This window comes from Pan troglodytes, chromosome 6 (assembly GCF_028858775.2).
Source record: "Pan troglodytes isolate AG18354 chromosome 6, NHGRI_mPanTro3-v2.0_pri, whole genome shotgun sequence".
Classification (NCBI taxonomy): domain Eukaryota; kingdom Metazoa; phylum Chordata; class Mammalia; order Primates; family Hominidae; genus Pan; species Pan troglodytes.
In genome coordinates this window covers 146,032,036-146,051,615 of record NC_072404.2, presented here as the reverse complement: position 1 = coordinate 146,051,615, position 19,580 = coordinate 146,032,036, and the positions used below count along the sequence as shown (strand labels likewise).

Below are 19,580 nucleotides of genomic sequence, written 5' to 3'. Positions count from 1 at the left end.
CAGAACTGAAGAGAAAATTGTGTAGTCTTGCTTTAGGAAGGACTAGATCTGGGGCAGCTCCAGGGACCTCAGCAGGTAGAGCTCAGAGCTCAGAGTCTTCCAGCCTGGGATACCACATGAGGTGGCTCAGGTGCAATCATCTTTCAGCTCTGTGGGTCATTAGTAAACTTTCAAATTCTTAGTATAACCTGGTTGGCCACCTTTGAATCAATCATCCAGGGCTAGGATGCAGGAGTGAATGGCACTAATTGGTGATGGCTATAGACCCTTATAATTTCTCAACCCCTCCTCAGCACTGTCATAGACTTCTCAAGGACCTCTTTGCATCTTTCTAATCTATAGTTCTTCTGTCTTTCCAATCTATAGTTCACATGCCACTATTTTTGTATTTCTAAAGTATATATTGTTCAATAAGGAGATTATACCTCATTTAAAATCTCTTGTTAGCTCTTCATTACTCAGAATAACCCACAAACTTCCTATGAAATAGTTCATTTTAGGATTTGGATCCTGTCTTCCTCTCTAGTCTCACCTCTCACTACCCTTCCCCTAAATCTTATGTTCCTGGCATACAGCAATTACAGTATTTTCAATTCCCCTAAATAAGCCAGGCTTTGTGGTATTCTCATGTTTTTGCCTCTGCTTCTCCCTCTTTCTCAAATGTCTGTTCTCTCATCACCTGGTTAATTCACACTCATCTTCCCCAGCTCAGTTTAGGCAGTAGTTCCAAATCTCTCCCAGTCTCTTCTCAGTATGGGTTAAGTCCCCTTCCTCATTGCTTCCATAGTACCCTAAATTTAGATCTAATTTGGCATTCTACTTTGTTGCAATCAACCGTTTCTTTGTCTCTCTTCCTGGCTAAACTGTGAGCTCTTAAAGGAGCTCAAGAATTACATCTGATTTATGCTTTGTTCTCATCACCTAGGAGAGTGTCTAATATGTCATAAATGTTCAGCAAATATATTGAAATAAGCAAACACTAGTTTTGAATGCATAAGATACAAAGCACTGGGAGGGGGGCACAAATATGTTTAAAATTTACATTTCCACTTTTAAGGGACTCACAGCTTAGGCAGACAAGACCCGCACATAAGAAAAGTGAAAACAGAACTACAAGACACTATACAATGACATGCACAAAACCCAGTGACTATAGTCTAGAGTTTGGGATTGCATTAATCTAGAAAATCTTCTCTTTAAAGGAATGACCTGAGTAGTAACATAAAGAAAGAAGATTCAGGGCTGGGCATGGTGGCTCACGCCTGTAATCCCAGCACTTTGGGAGGCTGAGGTGGGTGGATCACAAGGTCAAGAGATCGAGACCATCCTGGCCAACATGGTGAAACCCCGTCTCTACTAAAAATACAAAAATTAGCTGGGCATGGTGGCAGGTGCCTGTAGTCCCAGCTACTCTGGAGGCTGAGGCAGGAAAATCACTTGAACCAGGGAGACAGAGGTTGCAGTGAACTGAGACTGTGCCACTGCACTCCAGCCTTGTGACAGTGTGAGTCTCCGTCAGAAGAAAGAGAAGGAGAAGGAGAAGATTCAAATGGCTGAAGAGATTGGGGACAGCATTTTAAGTATGGGGAATAAGAAAAAATGCTCACTGTATTTGAAGAATGCAGTGAAAACATTGGCTTAGGTAGAGGTAGATTAAGAGATGGTGAAGATGTGTGTGTGTGTGTGTGTGTGTGTGTGTGTGTGTGTGTGTGTAGAGAAGTCATAGGCTGGCAAAATAAGAGATTGGCAGATTTTGTTTAAATATGCCTTTAAGTTTTGGCCTTTTCATTCTCTGTCTCCAACACAGAACACCTCAGCATTCTAGATTGCCTATTCATCACAAATTCCCTCTGTCTCCTCCAGAATCCAGAAAAGAATAATTACGATATTTTCAAAATGGAAAGTTCCCATGCCAAAGACTTTGCCTTCTTCACCAAACTATGATTTCCTGATGTTCTTAAAGGTAGTGTACACCAGGTTTTTACATTCTTATTTTGAATGTAGTTTTAGTGTTTGTGTGATTTGTTTTTCAGCCTGGCCTGCAGACTAGCAACCCAAGACTTATACTGCCCAATTTGACAGCTCATTTTTATTTTAGTTTCACCATATACATGAATTGGACTTACAATTCCAGAAAAATTAAAGGTGAGAAAAGGGTGAAACACTTATTACTCTATTTCCCTAGAAGGGAACTTTAAGGGTTTAGCTCAGTCTTGTCATAAACTCTAGAAATCATCTTTAGGGTTTGTCTAGACAATCAAGTTAGACATAAACCCTTGTCTATGGGCTTTCCACTAAACCTGTGGGCTTCATAGGAATTTGGGCTGATGTAGGTCTTTTCAAAGTTCTACTTAATTGTCAAGGCCCCTATAATGTGACTCCATTCTACCTACCTGCTTTTATTTCTTCCTACTTAACAACGACAAATAATCTTCCAATTAGACTACTTCATACACTATCCTGCGAGGTTCTGCTCAAGCTCCACAACCTTTAGGAAACATCCCAAGGCTCACTGACCTTTCTTTTCTCTAAATGGTTGGTTCTACCTTATCAGCTTGTATCTTCCATTTCTAATTGTCTATATCAAAAAGTACAGCAATCCTCCCATTCCCAATATATACACACACTTTTCCCAGCTTCTCAGGCCTAATCTATGAATGAGCATGGCTTTGTTGACAGGAGGAGAAAATTGAAAGATGGCTGCTTCTCCACCTTTAGCCTTCTACGGACATATGTGAATTAATTTTATTTCAGATCTTTTTATAGTTAAATCTCATCACTATCATGGAATTAGAATGTCACCTTTAAATCATTTAGTTAATACTTTCCATTTTGCAGATAAGGAAATTGAGACCCCAAGAGATAAAGTGACTTACCTAATATATTAGCATGTATTTGTCACTATTGTTTTACATTGGATAATCGCTTCCTCCCACCTCCCCCGTTTGTGAAATAAACTTAACTTCTAAGAGCAAGCATCATCATGTCTTGTGCATTTTCTACATCTACAATAGCACCTATCAGTCTTTTCTTGTTTCCCATACAGGCTCAAGAATGGGGCGTGAGTACACACTGTGTGCTAAGGAAAGAATATTTGGATTGAATTGAACCCCTGCAGAACGTGGACTATTCAGAGACCTGAATTTGGCCTTGGGTGAATACCTGCCTTGGGTTGGCCAACTAGCAGTCAACAGCAATGAGCCAAAAGAAACAAACCAAGTATGTAGTCTTGTTTGCCCAACTAAGTTATAAACACCACTTTATATTAACTTATTGCATAGCCCACAGCACGTTGAATGGTGCTGGTCACAGAGTAGACTCTCATTAAACATATTTTAATTGACTGATTGTCCCTGGATCAAAAACCGGATCTTGGTCTGTATTTCATGCAACAAATAGAGGAGCTTTTGTCAAAAAGAAAGCACCAGCTTGTTCCAGATGGATGCTGTTGGGCTAAAGAAGCGCTTTTCATATAGTTCTATGCCTTAAATTGGCCCTGAAGAAGAGTATCCGGGATTCTGTGCTTCCTTTTAGGTATCAAAGAATCATTTTGAAAAGTGCTACAATAAATATTATACTGTATTACTAATTATTAGATAACTTAATGAAAGGGCACAAACTTTAAGATGTTAAGTTGGGATGAATTTTGGTCTCTCCATCATGGGTCACCTACTCTGTTGGGACCGTTTTTAAGACCTCTGACCTGAGTTAATGGTGCAACTGGTGGCCAGCAACAGATGGAAGGTAGCTATGCTTGAATGGGATTGAATCATGGATTTGGGGATTATTTGTAGCACGCTATAGCCAGTTGACCTACAAACGACATAGCGTGGCTATTTCTACTTTTATTTTGGTCCTTATTCTGCTATCCTCATTTTTAAAGGAGAGAGGTCTAGTTGAGATAGTTGCATAATTCTTCTTACTTTGAGCTAATTTAACCCCCCAATGGAACTATCTCCAAGGAAGAAGCAGGCCATTTATCTTAATCATTAACCAAATCTTACTGAGGAGCATTTTACATTATGTTCTGGCAGCAAATGGGTTTAAAAAGAATAGCAAAGAATAGAAGCTGCTTCACCCTATTTTCTGCAAAGAGAATTGGTATTAGGGTGAGGGTAAAAGAGTAGAGTACAGAAATATTTGCCATTGTTGATTATTTTTACTACCCTAGTTCTAAGAAGAGAAGTCTTCAGAGATGTGGTTAGGAAGACATGAGAGCCAGTAATCCAAGCAAGGTCAACAAGAATTGGAAACTTAGTTGCGAGGTTCTATTAACTATATTCCTTCTCACAGATTCATTGGCTAATCATTGGCCAATCACTGGCAAAAACAGGGCAATTTCCATGTGGAAGAAGAATAGGCAGGTAAGTATTCAAAATAGTAGGTGGTTTTTAAGGGTTTTGTGAGGATCTAACTTCCCAAAATAATTTCCTTAAGCAGTCGTTAGAGCACTTCTGTGAATGGTCTAAAATCCTTATTTTAGAAGAAACCAACTCAATGGATGTCACTGAGTCATCCAAAGGTCCCACTTGTTTAACTCTCCAAACTGAAGTCTTGCTTTTCCCTAGCGTGCAGGCTGGATAATGAGTCTGATTTTTTTGCTACTTAGTCAATTACTGATGTGATCACCTAAATTGGACTTGTCTGAGTTAGGCTTCCAAACTTTGTTGAGGGAGACTGACAATATGCAGAAGTCCAGGCCTCTGAGCCAGAAAGTGCAACCGGATGTTCTGCCTCTTTTTCAGGTTTCAAAATGGCAAATCAAAGACTTCAGAAAATAGCTCAGCTAAACGTGAGAAAGGAATGGTTGTCAATAGCAAAGAGGTAAGGAGTGTTAGTAAGTGTTCAATGTTTAATTTTTCTTTGGAGCTGCTTAGTGTACTTAATAAGCTGGATATCACAAACTTCCCTATTGAAAAGCAAAAAGGAGTAAAAATGTATATGGAAAACAAGGTTAACTTGTCAAATGTCACTGAAGAGAAATAGAGCACAGAAAAAGAAGGAACAGGACACATCAGCAACAAATCAGGACATAAAACCCAGGAAGCAGAAACCTATCTTAGGGAGTAAGAGCGTGTCAAACCCTAACTTACGCAGACTTCACAACTACCTCTTGTAGCAAAACTCCACTGGGTATCTTGGTTGTTTTCCCATGTTTACCACATTCAAGTGAATTTTCCAGGCCAACTTTTATTTAATCAGCCACAGATAGTGAAATTCAACATAACACAACTAAAAACACATTGCAATTTGGACAATCTTGTGGGTTTAGTCAACTGCTAGAGACTAATTTGGAACAGATATGCAATACTTCAAAAAACTTCAGGAGTAAAAACATTTTCACCAGGGAATTTCCCCCTAAAATTATTTTTTTTAAAAAACCTGTAAGAGAAAAGGTCTTCATACCTTTCTCCCAAATAAGTTTTTCCTAACTTCTATGATTCGAAATATGTCATACATTTCATAGTTGTGAAGCAGGTTTTTCATATTTCTGTTTTCAACAAATGAACTTTAGTTTTCCATAAGGTGGTAAAAATTAAATGATTGAGTCTTTGGATCCATCCCACCATCTCATAGTTCATCCCACCCTCTCTAAAGGAATTTGTGGAGCGGCTTTGCTATGCTTCTTCCCGCTCCTTCTCCAACTGCCAAGAATTGCCAACTTCTGGCCTTTTCTTCCTGGAGCATAGCAGGGCCTCCTCTTAACTCATAGTTCTGTCCCATTCTGACTGCTTCCCTCTTCTCCATTAGCCCTCTTGCTTTATTAACTTTTCAGTGCACGTTCCCTTTCCTCTGTAAGGTGGGTAAGGCACCCACCTTACCATACTGCCTCCTGATGGGGGAGGTATAGCAATCTTTAGAAATGCTGAGCCAGGCTGGGCGTGGTGGCTCATACCTGTAATCCCAGCACTTTGGGAGGCCAAGGTAGGAGGATCACTTGAGCCCAAGAGTTAGTCAACACAGTGAGACCCTCATCTCTACAAAAAATAAAAAATAGGCCAGGCATGGTAGCTCACGCCTGTAATCCCAGCACTTTGGGAGGCCAAGGTGGGCGGATCACTGGAGGTCAGGAGTTCAAAACCAGCCTGGCCAATACGGCGAAACCCCATCTCTACTAAAAATACAAAAATTAGCCGGGCGCGGTGGTGGGAGCCTGTAATCCCAGCTACTCAGGAGGCTGAGGCAGGAGAATTGCTTGAACCCGGGAGGCAGAGGTTGCAGTGAGCCAAGATCATGCCATTGCACTCCAGCCTGGGCAACAGAGTGAGACTCAGTAGCAAAAAAAAGAAAAATTAATAAATAATAATAATAGCTGGGCATGGTGGCACATGCCTGTAGACCCAGGTACTCGGGATGCTGAGGAGGGAAGATCACTTGAGCCCAGGAGTTCAAGGTTACAGGGACCTATGATTGTACCAATGCCCTCCAGCCTGGGGGACACAGTGAGACCCTGTATTTAAAAGAAAAAAGAAAAAAAGAAAAGAAAAAAGAAATGCTGATCTGAACACAGGATAATGATGCACTCTTCTTTTTTTCCGATTTCTGACTATGCCAAGCCAGAAGAAGATAATTCAGAGCTTTTATCTCCTTGTGTTCCTATCTCCTTGATTCATCCTTAGGCAGGGCTATGCAAGAGGAGAAGCAAGAACACTAGGTCAGCAGAAAGGGAATGGAAAAGGCTCAGCTCCTCCACTATCAGATATGACATTCAAATAATCCACTAACATCCAGGACTACCCACCAGCAAAAAAAAAATAAAAATAAAAAAAAGCAAAGTGGTAGACACAAGTGTTACCAAAATTCAATTATTTTTTGCAACATTTCTGGAAGGATCTCATACTGCAGAGATGTTCAAAATTGCAACATGCACTGCTCTTCTTCCTTTCTCTGTGAGTAGGTCGGCTCCCAGCTCAATTGGCAGAGTTGACCCTAGGGCTCCCTTGCACCCACAACTTTTAGGTTAACGCCCTTTTGAAACTTGCTTTTCTCCTTAAAGATTTGTCCTGCATGTTGATTTTCACTTCATTTCACTCCTATAGCTATGGAAAAGGCATAAGAAAGAAGTGACTCCTTGGAAAGATTTGTCGCAATCTGAACTGATGCTGCCCTTGTCTATTTCCCCTCCTAACGGCTTTCCCTGACATTTCATAAGGCTGGCCCCATTTCCACTGACAAGTGTCACGGTCAGGAGGTCTTAGAATCCAGGTCTCCTTGCTGGGGCCCTTGTTCCAGAAACCTAGAGTACAAAATCTGAAGCACACTGTACTTCTCTAACTTACTTAGTGTAAGTTAGAGACCAGTTCTCCAGTGAGACTAAGGTGAGGTAAGGAATGGAATACTGTTTAGGATAGGTGCAACTTCAAACCACTAACTTTGATTATCCTCTTTAGATTTCTGATGCAGTTGGGCAATCAAAATTTGTTCTAGAGAACCTTCGGCATTACACAGTCCATCCAAATTTGGTAGGTAGGAAAAGCATTCCCCCAAGATCTCTAAGGGGAAGTTTCAGCAGTGGTGCAGATGCCCACTGTGAGTGTCCCTAATGCCTCCAAGTGTCCCCAGCTTCTGTGACTGTGCGTACTCTTAGGACAGGCAGGCAGAGCTGCCTCTAGGTTATGATGCCAGAGGCAGTGCTGAGGATTGGGGTGGCAAAGTGGGAGATGAGAACTGGGAAGAAAGTGGGTCCCCACAGCTGATTTTTTTTAAGTTGAGGAAACATATTTATGATCAGGAAAAAAATATATTTGTAATCCATTTTCTCCCTTTCACTTCCTTCCCCCCAACCCTCTGCCTTTCTCCTATTGAGAGAAAGGCAAATTTAGTGGGACCGTCCCTTCCTCACCCACACCTTAAGTGACATGCTATCTTTTGTGGCTGCTTTTACTTTTTTTTTTTTTTTTTCTGAGATGGAGTCTCGCTCTGTTGCCCAGGCTGGAGTGCAGTGGTGCGATCTCGGCTCACTGCAAGCTCCGCCCCCTGGGTTCATGCTATTCTCCTGCCTCAGCCTCCCGAGTAGCTGGGAATATAGGCGCCCCCCACTACGCCTGGCTAATTTTTTGTATATTTAGTAGAGACAGGGTTTCACCATGTTAGCCAGGATGGTCTCGATCTCCTGACCTCGTGATCCACCTGCCTAGGCCTCCCAAAGTGCTGGGATTACAGGCGTGAGCCACCGCACCTGGCCTGCTTTTCCTTTTTTAACATTGTGCTTGTGAGTGCATGTCAACGTGGTTGTGCCTGAGAAATGTTGATGTAAATATGGAACATTACGTGGAAGATGTAAATATGGGAAGGTGTTGCACTTGGCTGTGCCAACTTCTGAAGAATTCCTTAAGCATGTAAATATGGGAAGGTGTTGCACTTGGCTGTGCCAACTTCTGAAGAATTCCTTAAGCGAGATTTGGTCCCTGGTAGCTTTCCCCCGTACCTTAGAGAGAGTTGTAGAGACAAGGCCAATTAGGTTTAGCCATGTAGAAACTTCTCTGCTTGTCCCATTATATTGGAAGAATTAAGTTACCTGACTCCTTTTACCATGGAAACCTTTCCATCACATTGCCCCAGCCCCTTAGTGTATTTCCAGGGGAATGCCCCAAGGGAAGAGAGGGACTGAGAGCTTCAGACAGTTTCTGATAAACACATTTTAGGGCTGCGTGTGATAACTCACTTCTGTAATCTCCATACTTTGGGAGGCTGAGACGGGTGCATCGCTTGAGCCCAGGAGTTTGAAACCAGCCTGGGCAACATGGCAAAACTCCATCTCTACAAAACAAAAACAGAAAAACCCACAAAAATCAGCTGGACAGGGTGGCATGTGCCTGTAATCCCAGCTACTTAGGAGGCCAAGGTGGGAGAATCACTTGAGCCCGGGAGGTCTAGGTTGCAGTGAGTCATGATCATGCCACTGGGCTCCAGCCTGGGCACCAGAGTGAGACTCCGTCTCAAAAAAAACAAAAACAAAACCAAAAAACCCTACAGATTTTGCAGCAAGTCTGTCCAGCTTCTGTTCTTACCCCACAGAGGCTAAGCATTAGCCAACCGATTTGTTAACCTGCTCTTGGCCTAATCTCTTTTTCTCTCTGGAAACCTTTCTGTCTGTTCAGGCCCAGTACTATAAGCCTTTGAAGGCCACTGCCCTGCAGAAATTCCTGGCTCAAAACAGGAAAAACACCAGCTTCATGTTAAAAGTAACACAGTATGACCAGGATAAGACGTTACTGATTATGACCAACAACCCACCTCCCTGCTCAATCACCCAGCAAGACAAGGAGAGTGCATCAAAATATTTTTCCAAGGAGTTACTGCTCAAGGTCATGGTAAGCAGAAGTCTCCTGGCACCCAAAATGTGAACCCTGAAGAATTAGGAGTTAGCATTGAGAAGGAAGTTAACTTAACATGGAGAATAGTACTCAGAAAACCTCTTAATTTTTTTGTTTGTTTGTTTGAGATAGGGTCTCACTCTGTTACCCAGGCCGGACTGCAGTGGCACAATCATGGCTCACTGCAGCCTCGACCTCTTGGGCTCAAACAATCTTCCCATCTCGGCCTCCTGAGTAGCTGGGGCTACAGGTGTGCACCACTATGCCCGACTAAACTTTTTTTATTATTTTGGTAGAGACGGGGGTCTCACTATGTTGCCCAGGCTAGTCTTGAACTCATGGCCTCAAGTGATTCTCCAGCCTCGGCCTTCCAAAGTGCAGGGATTATAGGTGTGAGCCACTGCACTTGGTCTATCTCTTCCTTCTTATTCCTGATCCTATGCTTCACATAACAGCATCTGGAGAACCTGGGAATCAGAATTCAATAAGCTTGGGTGCTGAAACTTCATTGCAGGGAGAAAATGGGGTCTTCATTGGAAAGTGTTCTTCTTTGGCCAAAGATATTTAATTTGTAAGTAACAAAGGGTAGACTAGCCACTGACTTTCTAGTTGAGAATAAAGTAGTAAAAGATGAGTCAGGAAATGAGGAATAAAAACAGGGATGAATATCTAAATGGGAAAGGAGTAAAGAATGATGCTTTAGTACACATTACTTTCCAGTTTCAGAAGACGGAATTTGCCATCACAGTAGCCAAACTTTTTTTTTTTTTTTGAGACGGAGTCTCGTTCTGTCGCTCAGGCTGGAGTGCAGTGGCGCGATCTCGGCTCACTGCAAGCTCCGCCTCCCGGGTTCACGCCATTCTCCTGCCTCAGCCTCCCGAGCAGCTAGGACTACAGGTGCCCACCACCACGCCCAGCTAATTTTTTGTATTTTTTAGTAGAGACGGGGTTTCACCGTGTTAGCCAGGATGGTTTTGATCTTCTGACCTTGTGATCCACCCGCCTTGGCCTCCCAAAGTGCTGGGATTACAGGCGTGAGCCATCGCACCCGGCCTACACAGTAGCCAAATCTTTGAAACTCCTTTATAGACTAAAGAAATTCAAATTCCATTCAACAAGCAATTGCTGAGGATACAGTAAGCTAAAAACCAGAATATAAAGATGATTACAGGACAGTTTCTGTCTTAAAGGAACTTGGAATCTAATAGGAGAAAGATCAATAAATGAGGTATGTTAAAGTAATAGAAAAATATACAAAATACAGAAGTAATGTAGAATACAGTATTTCTGTTGGGAAAAAGGGAGTGAGTAGGGAAGTGACCCATGACAAAAGAACAGGAAAATATCAAATCAGAGGAAAGAGCAAAAGCATGAAGACATGGGAAAATGAGGTGCATTCAGGAAGATGTAAGAGAGTAAATGGCAGGGCCAGGCGCGGTGGCTCACGCCTGTAATCCCAGCACTTTGGGAGGCTGAGGCGGGCAGATCACTTGAGATAAGGAGTTTGACACCAGCTTGGCCAACATGGTGAAACCCCATCTCTCCTAAAAATACAAAAATTAGCCATGCGTGGTGCTGCATGCCTGTAGTCCCAGCAACTCAGGAGGCTGAGGGAGGAGAATCGCTTGAACCTGGGAGGTGGAGGTTGCAGTGAGCCAAGATAGCGCTACTGCATTCCAGCATGGGCGACAGGGCGAGACTCTATCTCAAAAAAAAAAAAAAAAGAAAAAGCAAATAGAGTAAATGGCAGGAGACAAAAGGATGTAATCAAATTTGCATTTTAGGAAGACTGTTTTGGAGGTTGAAGAAAGGTGCATTAGTAGTTGTGGAAGAGACAAAACCCAGAAAGATGAGTTATAATGTTACTAAAATAGTCAAGGTGAGAGATACTGAAGACCTGAACTAAATCATTAGCGGAGGAAGTAGAGAAAATTTAATTATGAGATATTTAAGAATCAAAATCTGGCCGGGAGCAGTGGCTCACGCCTGTAATCCCAGCACTTTGGGAGGCCGAGGCAGGTGGATCACGAGGTCAGGAGATTGAGACCATCCTGGCTAACCCGGTGAAACCCCGTCTCTACTAAAAATACAAAAAATTAGCTGGGCGTGGTAGCGGGCGCCTGTAGTCCCAGCTACTCCGGAGGCTGAGGCAGGAAAACGGAGTGAACGTGGGAGGCGGAGCTCGCAGTGAGCCGAGATCGCGCCACTGCACTCCAGCCTGGGCGACAGAGGGAGACTCAGTCTCAAAAAAAAAAAAAAAGAATCAAAATCTATAAAAGGTCATGATAGCCTCAAGAGCAGGTCTAATCTAACAAGAACAAATTAAATAAATGAGTTAAGTGAAAGTGCAAACAAAGGATTCTAGTAGAAATTTTATGCTGGGCATGGGATTACCCAAGTGAGACCCTTATAATAAAATGTGTTGAATTTGGAGTTAGTGTTTCCATAGTTGCTAGATGGACGACAGTGAGAGATTCTCCTTCAAGTGGAAGATAAAATGCTAATATCCAATGGCACGTACTAACAAAGGAGTTAATGAATTTACCGCATGTGGTCTCTTGGGTCTCAGAATTTGTGCCCTTTGAAGGTAAGCTCACTGGTAGTTTCTCATGGCAGTGGGTGGACCATACATTGAGAAAGGGATAAATGCCAGGCCAGGATTGCCCTGCTTAATGCGCAGAAGGAAATACAAAGCTATCATGTAAACTGGGTGCGGGAAGAGCTTTCTTCCAACAGCCTGCACACTTTGTGAACCCTCCAGTTCAGGTGCAGAATCTAATCATGTTGATGAGCAAATTGTGGTACCAGTTAAATTGTACTAATGGATAGAGTTAAGGCTCAAAGACTGGCACCATGGTAATTTTATGGGGCTATCGGACTGGAACAAGCCCAAGAAGACTGAAACGTGTGATATCTACAATGCCTCTTTAATATTCATGCAGCATCCTTTCCTTCCCTTGCTGGACAAATGTGATAATCTTTTGTAAACCTAGAATCATATACAAGAAAAGCATTCTTTGTTATGCCCAGGCATGCATCCAAAAAGACTGTGAGTTCCAGTAGGCAAGTTATGGAATGTACTAGATATATCTATTACAGTGATTGTCATACTAACAGCCCCTTCTAAGTGAAACTGACCCTACCACAGTCTCCTGAGTAAGGGAATATCCTCAGAAGTTCTATTTTGTACAACAGGACCGTGTCCCCACTCCTAGTTGAGACCAGAGGAGGATATCAGACCCAACAAAGCAAAATTCATAGGCTGGGTAGTGACCTGTGATGTGGATTGGTACCCTAAAACCAAAACAAACAAAAAACAAATCAAAACAAAAACCAGCCAACCTACCAACACCCAGAATCCCCGAGCTAATCAGATTCTTGTTTCCAGGTCTCTGAATTGAGAAATGAAAAGATTGAAGCAGTAGGAATGAAAGCTAAAAGGACACATAGAGTAAGGCTAGAAGACTCAAACCGGCCTGGCGCGGTGGCTCACGCCTGTAAGCCCAGCACTTTGGGAGGCCGAGGCAGGCAGATCACGAGGTCAGGAGATTGAGACCATCTTGGCTAACGTGGTGAAACCCTGTCTCTACTAAAAATACAAAAAATTAGCCAGGCGTGGTGGCACATGCCTGTAGTCCTAGCTATTCTGGAGGCTAACACAGGAGAATTGCTTGAACTTGGGAGGTGGAGGTTGCAGTGAGTGGAGACTGTGCCACTGCAGTCCAGCCCAGGCAACAGAGTGAGATTCCATCCCCTCCCCACCACCCCCCCCAAAAAAAAAGACTCAAACCATGAGGAAGAAAGGTAGTGAAGAGGCCATGAAGTAGAGTATGGGAAGGCTGAAGTTATAGGGAAGTAGGAAGTAGAAGTAAATAAGCAGAAGCTATAGGTAGAAAAAAACCCATATATATATACATATATATATATACACACACATATTTATGGAGTAAAGGTGAGGAGTGAACAAGGTAAAGGGAGAAGAAGGAAGCAGATAGGAAGAAAGTAGGAGAAACATGTGAGTGATATGTTTGCATTAAGACAGTGGTCCTTCACTAGTGCTGTCTTGGATTCCAAATAACTTTTCAGTTACTGTTTTTCTGATATGAGGTCCAGCTCTCCTAGGGTTTTGCTTTTCTTATGGCTGGATAGTTATCTATATCTTAGTTATTAGGCACATGTGCTCTTACAGTAAAAAACCTATTATTTAAGATAACTCAAATGGATTTCTTTCCCTTAAAATTATTAGGTTGACGCAAAAGTAAGTGCAGTTTTTGCCATTATAATTGCAAAACTGCAATTACTTTTGCACCATCCTAATACAAGAGCTTAAAGAGAATAAGTTCAGAATTGAAAAGACATGGTTCAGAAGCAGCAAGTATTAAAGACAAAAAGTCTTTAAGATTCTGATAGCAAAAGCTCAATATGTTAATTAATTAGTTTGGTCATTTATTCATTCAACAAATATTTATTGAACATCTACTATGTGCCAGGCACTATTACGGGTGCTAGAGATATATTAATGACTAAGACCCAGTCTTTGCTCTAATGAAGCTTAATTCTAGTGACTTAGACCATAAACAAATGATCACACAGATAATGTAATGTGATAAATGCCATGACAAAGCAGGATAAGGAGATGGAATGTGATGGATGTGAGTGGCAATGTTAGATAGTGTAGTTAAGAAGGCTCTGCTGGGCACAGTGGCTCATGCCTGTAATCCCAGAGCTTTGGGAGGCCAAGGCGGGTGGATCACGAGGTCAGGAGTTCGAGACCAGTCTGGCCAACATGGTGAAACCCCGTTTCTACTAAAAATACAAAAATTAGCTGGGCGTGGTGACACACATCTGTAATCCTAGCTACTCGGGAGGCTGAGGCAGGAGACCCACTAGAACCCAGGAGGCAGAGGTTGCAGTGATCCGAGATCACACCATAGCACTCCAGGTCTGGGAGACAGAGTGAGACTCTATCTCAAAAAAAAAAAAAAAAAAAAAAAAAGAAAAAAAGAAAAAAAAGAAGAAAAGAAGAAGGCTCTCAGAATTGATGACTTTTTGTTGTTGTTGTTGTTTTACTGAGATGGAGTCTCACTCTGTTGCCCAAGCTGGAATGCAGTGGTGTGATCTTGGCTCACTGCAACCTCTGACTCCCGGGTTCAAGCGATTCTCCTGCCTCAGCCTCCCAAGTAGCTGGGAATATAGGCACGCGCCACCACGCCCAGCTAATTTTTTTTGTATTTTTAGTAGAGACGGGGTTTCACCATGTTGGTCAGGCTGGTCTCGAACTCCTGACCTCAAATGATCCATCACTTTGGCCTCCCAAAGTGCTGGGATTACAGGCATGAGCCACCGTGCCTGGTTGACTTTTGAATAGACACTTCCATGGGGCCAGGGGATATGCCATGCAGTTACTACACCTGGCATATTGTTTTCATTTCAGATTGCCGCACATTAGTTAGAATATGAACTGTAGCTTTCTCAAATGAGATTAAAAAAAGAAAAAGGAACCCAACGCCATGTCATATGAAAAAAAGTTCAAGACATTGGCAATGTTTAGCCTGGAAGAGACAGAGCTTAGGAGGAATGTGATGAATTCCTTCAAAATGTTTAAGGACTCTATGGAAGAAGGACTAGATTTGTTCCTTCTGGACTATAGGGTAAAAGTTACAGGGAGATATCTATTGGCTGATCAAAGGTGAAATCTTTTTTTTTTTAGGTAAAGAAAGATTGAGCACTTGATAGTGAGATTATGGAGGGGCTAGGAGGGTCAGACAAACAGACTGGATGACTTCAGATTCTTTCTGAAAGACTTTGATTCTATGACCTTTAGTAATGGTATAATTATTACTTCACAACATCCCATTCCATGGCCTTCTCATTAAGGAGAATGGAATGTGGATGAGGCAGCCATCTCCAAGAAAGGAAGGTAAAGTCCCATGGATCTATTTCCCAATTTATTGCCAAATACTTACTTCCCCAAGGACTTCACTGGTTGAATCCTTCCCCAAACTGGGTAACTTTCCCTGCCATTCACTTCCAAGGGCCAGTAGGCAAATTTAATCAATTACTTAGGAAACTGAACAGGTTTTGGACAAGTAATCTGGCAATGAAAAGAGTGTTTTCCCTCCCAGGGAACGGCTTCCTCTGATTCTGGTTTCTGAGTTCCCACTTCCCCCTCTGACAGGTTTTGTTGCATGATTGTAGGGGAATTGGAACTTAGTCCAGGAACTTGGTCCAAACTTAAAATCCCAAGGGACTCAGCTTACTCCCTCACTCTTCTTCCCTCGTTTCCCTACAGGAAAGTCATCACCAGCACAAACCCACTGAGAACCTCTGGCTGCCCCGCATGCCTCAGAAAAAAAAGTTAAGATCTAAGCTGAAACCAATCTTCCCTTTGATACTGTCGGATGATCCCACATCCAAGCGAGAACAATGGTTTAGGTGAAATCTTGCTTCTTCTTGTACTTGCTTTCTTTCCTATCTTTTCCCTATTCACGTTTCTGGTTCTTTGCCATACAATTTAATGACATACTCTTTGGTCGTACAAAGATAGTAAGACACGACTTTCCCTACATGACCCTAACCTCATTGACACATGAATCAAAGAGAAACAGTCATGCAAAACTAAGGTTTTGCACTGGCAATGGTTTCAAGATTGAGGGGAAATATTCCAAGGTCTGTGCTTTGAAGAAACAGGAAAAAAAAAAAAAGTACCCTCAGTACAAGTTAGGCGCTATATCACAGGAACCACGTGCTATGAGAACACATTAGACAAAAGAGGTTTTATGTGAAACTACTTACAAGAGCAGCCTATGTGTAGTTTAGAGAGGACAGAAGAGATTCTGGAGTTCCTCCAAAGGTTTACAGTGTTAAGTTCAGAAGCATCCCTTGTCACGGAACAATATTCCTACTTGGCACCAATCAACAGGCTCCTATCATTGTCTTGTCTTCTCTGAGAACGTAGCCAACTTTAAAGTGAATGGTGGGGCTGGGCGCGGTGTCTCATGCCTGTAATCCCAGCACTTCAGGAGGCCAAGGTGGGCAGATCACTTGAGCTCAGGAGTTCGAGACCAGCCTGGCCAACATGGTGAAAACCGTCTCTACTAAAAATACAAAAATTAGCCAGGTGTGGTGGCAAGTGCCTGTAATCCCAGCTACTTGGGAGGCTGAGGCAGGAGAATCGCTTGAACCTGGGAGGCAGAGGTTGCAGTGAACCAAGATCATGCCACTGCACTCCAGCTTGGGTGACAGAACAAGACTTGTGTCTCAAAATAAATACATAAAATAAAATAAAATAAAATAAAGTGAATGGTTCCATGAATCCCCCTGCCCTAGGATCTACTAAACAAAGAACTTTCTTTGTTAAGGTTTTCCACTGACAATGATTTCAAGAGCGAAGGGAAGTATTCAAAAGTCTACGCTTTGAGGACACAGAAGAAAATGTACCCTCAGCTCACCTTTGCTCCAGTCCATGAGAGAGATATGAGGAAAGATGGTAAGCTCCTCTCTTTCAAAGCAAAGGCTTACTGGACTGAGATTTGGGCTGGAGATACAATCCATGAGGATTATAGATGTGGCAAACTGGCTTCTCTCATGGTAGTCCTGGAGACTATTTTTCCCTATAGCATGGAAGTTAACAACAAATAGAGGCTCAAAAGGTGCAAAGCTCTGGACCCTGTTTAAATCCTCAAATTTCAAGAAAGCTCTAGCAGTGTTTACTAAGCTATATCACCCAGCACTTTAATAGTTTTTGCCATATTGATGTATTACTTGCTGTTAATTTACTTAGCATTTTTTAAAAGGATTTAAAAAAAATCTTGTCCTAATTAATACTATATCATTGATATCATGGTTTTGATGTACAAATTATATGCTTTTCTGAAACACTTAAATCAAATTAATAATAATGAAATTTTAAAATGTTTATCTATGTACCACCTAGAACCACCCAGTGGTATGCATATTATACTTTGAAGAAAAAACTGCTCTAAAAGGGCCAAAGGATAAGTCTGTGTGTCTTAGAGGTACAAAAGTCTCTGGGATTGGGGTAGGGAATGGGGTAGAAGGGGCTTGGAATAAGGTTGTATGGCAGAGGGTACAATGAGAATCCTCCTCACATATTATCATTTATTTAACAGTATTTCAAGGGTTCCTACTAAGTGTTTGACACTTACCAAGCACCAACAATATCACTTTCAATATGTGAAAGAGATGAAACAGATCATAAAAGGCCTTGACAGACTGGGCGTGTTCGTAATCCTAGCAGTTTGGGAGGCTGGGGCAGGAGGACTGCTGGAGGCCAGGGGCTTGACACTAGCCTGGGCAACATAGTGAGATCCTGTCTCTACAAAAAATAATTTAAAAAAATTTAACAGGGTGTGGCGGCATGCACCTGTAGTCTGAGCTACTTGGGGGGCTTGAGGAAGGAGGATTGCTTGAACCTAGGAGTTCAAGGTTGTAGTTAGCTGTGATTATGCCATTGCACTCCAGCCTGGGTAACAGAGTGAGACCCTGTCTGAAAAACAAACAAACAACAATAACAAAAAATCAAAAATACCACAATGCCTTAAATATTATTTAAATAAAGGTTTGGGTTTTATCCAGTAGGCAGTTTGGACCCAATGAAGAATTTCAGGGCACTGAGTACATATTTGTGTATTAGATATATATAATTGGTGAGTCCTCAGACTTCACCAGCTCATGGTTTTAAGATAAGGTCCATTTCTCCTACTGGGTTTCTCTCCTCAAACAATTCCTGAGACTCCCTAAGGTATCCTTGCCTGTCCCACAAAGCCATTGCAGTGATTGCTCAACCCGTCTGCCAGCCATCCTCAGTCCAAATAGTCCTGATACCGGAGGCCTGGGGTCATATTATAACATCCCTTAAGTGGCTTCTTCAGGCTTCTCTGCTCCTGCTATACCTATTTGCCACCACACCCCATCCCATTTCCACCTACTGATGCTCTTAACTCCGTAAATACTGCACAGCTAAAAACAACCTGTGGTATTAAACAAAACTTCATAGATATACAGAAAAGCTGAAGAACAGCAGAGAATGATTGATCTTGCTTTACAAGGGGTTAGTCTTAGGGTCAGCCCCAAATCTGAACTCAGGTCCTTCTACTTCTCAGCAGGTCTCCGGGGCATTACTCACCTTGAGAACCTCTGGGCCTATTATCTACACTGTCTCTGCCTAGGTTCCCAATACCCTTGGGCCAAGGAAGAGGAAGAGGATGTTTCCTTCCCCAAAGCCTGTTTATTTTCACCCCCAGAATAAATGAGTGCAGACTTCTATTTCCTTCAAGGAAAACTCCACCTACAAAGTATGACTTGACCTTTACAAGCCATATAAAGCAAACATAGTAGTTAATAGTACATTTAGTCAAGTCGGAGTTAAATCTTAAATGATACCATATGTAGGATATCAACAGTTCATCTTAAATCTGTATTTCAGGGAAAGAATTTCTCTAGGATGTAGAATGTAATCTAGGTTAGAATTTCTCTAATTTTGCAGGGGCACGATCCTGTTGAGTATAGACCCAATTTACATTTCTAAACAAGTTATGCCAGTGAAGCCAAAGGCAGACAAAGTTTCTCAGCCACACTCTTAGACAAGAGAACAGAAAGCCAGCATACACTCTGAGAAAAAGAGGAACATGAGTTAGGAATGAATGCACGTTAATTTAGGGAGTTTCTTAAGTGTCAATATGGTTTCAGATGGAATCATTGAAAGAAATAGGCTTGAACAAGGAAGACTCTAAACTGGCAATGAGTTTTCCACTGGGTTTTGATGAAATGAAGGAATCCAAAAATTATAAAATAGGTTGGGAATGGTATTACACGGTCCAAAATCTACCCTCTAAAGACCAGCCTCTGGTCCCTCCAAGTGGGTCTCCTTTACGTCTCACATTAAGCATCCTTCGAGTACTTCTGAAAAGCCACATTCACCAGGGTGCCTGTGCTTTGTCGTAGCTTCCATGAAGTCAGCGAGTGAAAGGCCGATTTCCAAAGTGATTCGGGAACCACTGACACTCGCATCGCTCTTGGAAGACATGCCCACCAGAACCGCGCCCGGGGAGAGCGCCTTCCGCAACGGGAGGGCCCCGCAGTGGATTATCAAAAAGGCCACGGTCATCGGGTGAACACAGACCCCTCAGTCCTCCCGCCTCGCTCTCCTGAGACTGAGGGGTCCGCAGAAGTCGCCACCCAAATAAAACCACATTCCTGCTGCTGCGGGCGTGGGCTCCCGGGTCGCAAGCCGGGAAGGTC

The 19,580-nt window shown here is 42.4% G+C and overlaps 1 protein-coding gene across 5 annotated transcripts; it reads left to right on the top strand.

The window, feature by feature from the left end:
* The first annotated feature begins 987 nt into the window (after positions 1 to 987).
* Positions 988 to 19,540, top strand: TSGA13 (testis specific 13). 5 transcript variants are annotated; one of them, XM_016945359.3, is made up of 10 exons: positions 988 to 1,580; positions 1,864 to 1,963; positions 2,099 to 2,145; positions 3,047 to 3,219; positions 4,746 to 4,824; positions 7,392 to 7,463; positions 9,102 to 9,314; positions 15,610 to 15,752; positions 16,679 to 16,806; positions 19,284 to 19,540. In XM_016945359.3, the coding sequence occupies exons 4-10, from the start codon at positions 3,197 to 3,199 to the stop codon at positions 19,451 to 19,453; spliced, it is 828 nt and encodes a 275-aa protein (XP_016800848.1). In that variant the 5' UTR covers positions 988 to 1,580; positions 1,864 to 1,963; positions 2,099 to 2,145; positions 3,047 to 3,196; the 3' UTR covers positions 19,454 to 19,540. The 5 variants fall into 5 exon arrangements, with proteins under 5 accessions (XP_016800848.1, XP_016800847.1, XP_016800849.1 ...); XM_054655190.2 differs by lacking the exon at positions 988 to 1,580 and adding an exon at positions 4,294 to 4,364 and having other exon boundaries at positions 1,882 to 1,963; XM_016945358.3 differs by lacking the exon at positions 2,099 to 2,145.
* The last annotated feature ends 40 nt before the right edge of the window (positions 19,541 to 19,580 follow it).

Excerpts from the sequence above, each read along its gene's own strand:
- TSGA13 (XM_016945358.3), top strand. The coding sequence starts at position 3,197 with ATGAGCCAAAAGAAACAAACCAA. Across the intron at positions 3,220-4,745 it reads AGCCAAAAGAAACAAACCAA|GTTTCAAAATGGCAAATCAA; the intron begins GTATGTAGTCTT and ends CCTCTTTTTCAG. Across the intron at positions 16,807-19,283 it reads GAGAGATATGAGGAAAGATG|CTTCCATGAAGTCAGCGAGT; the intron begins GTAAGCTCCTCT and ends GCTTTGTCGTAG.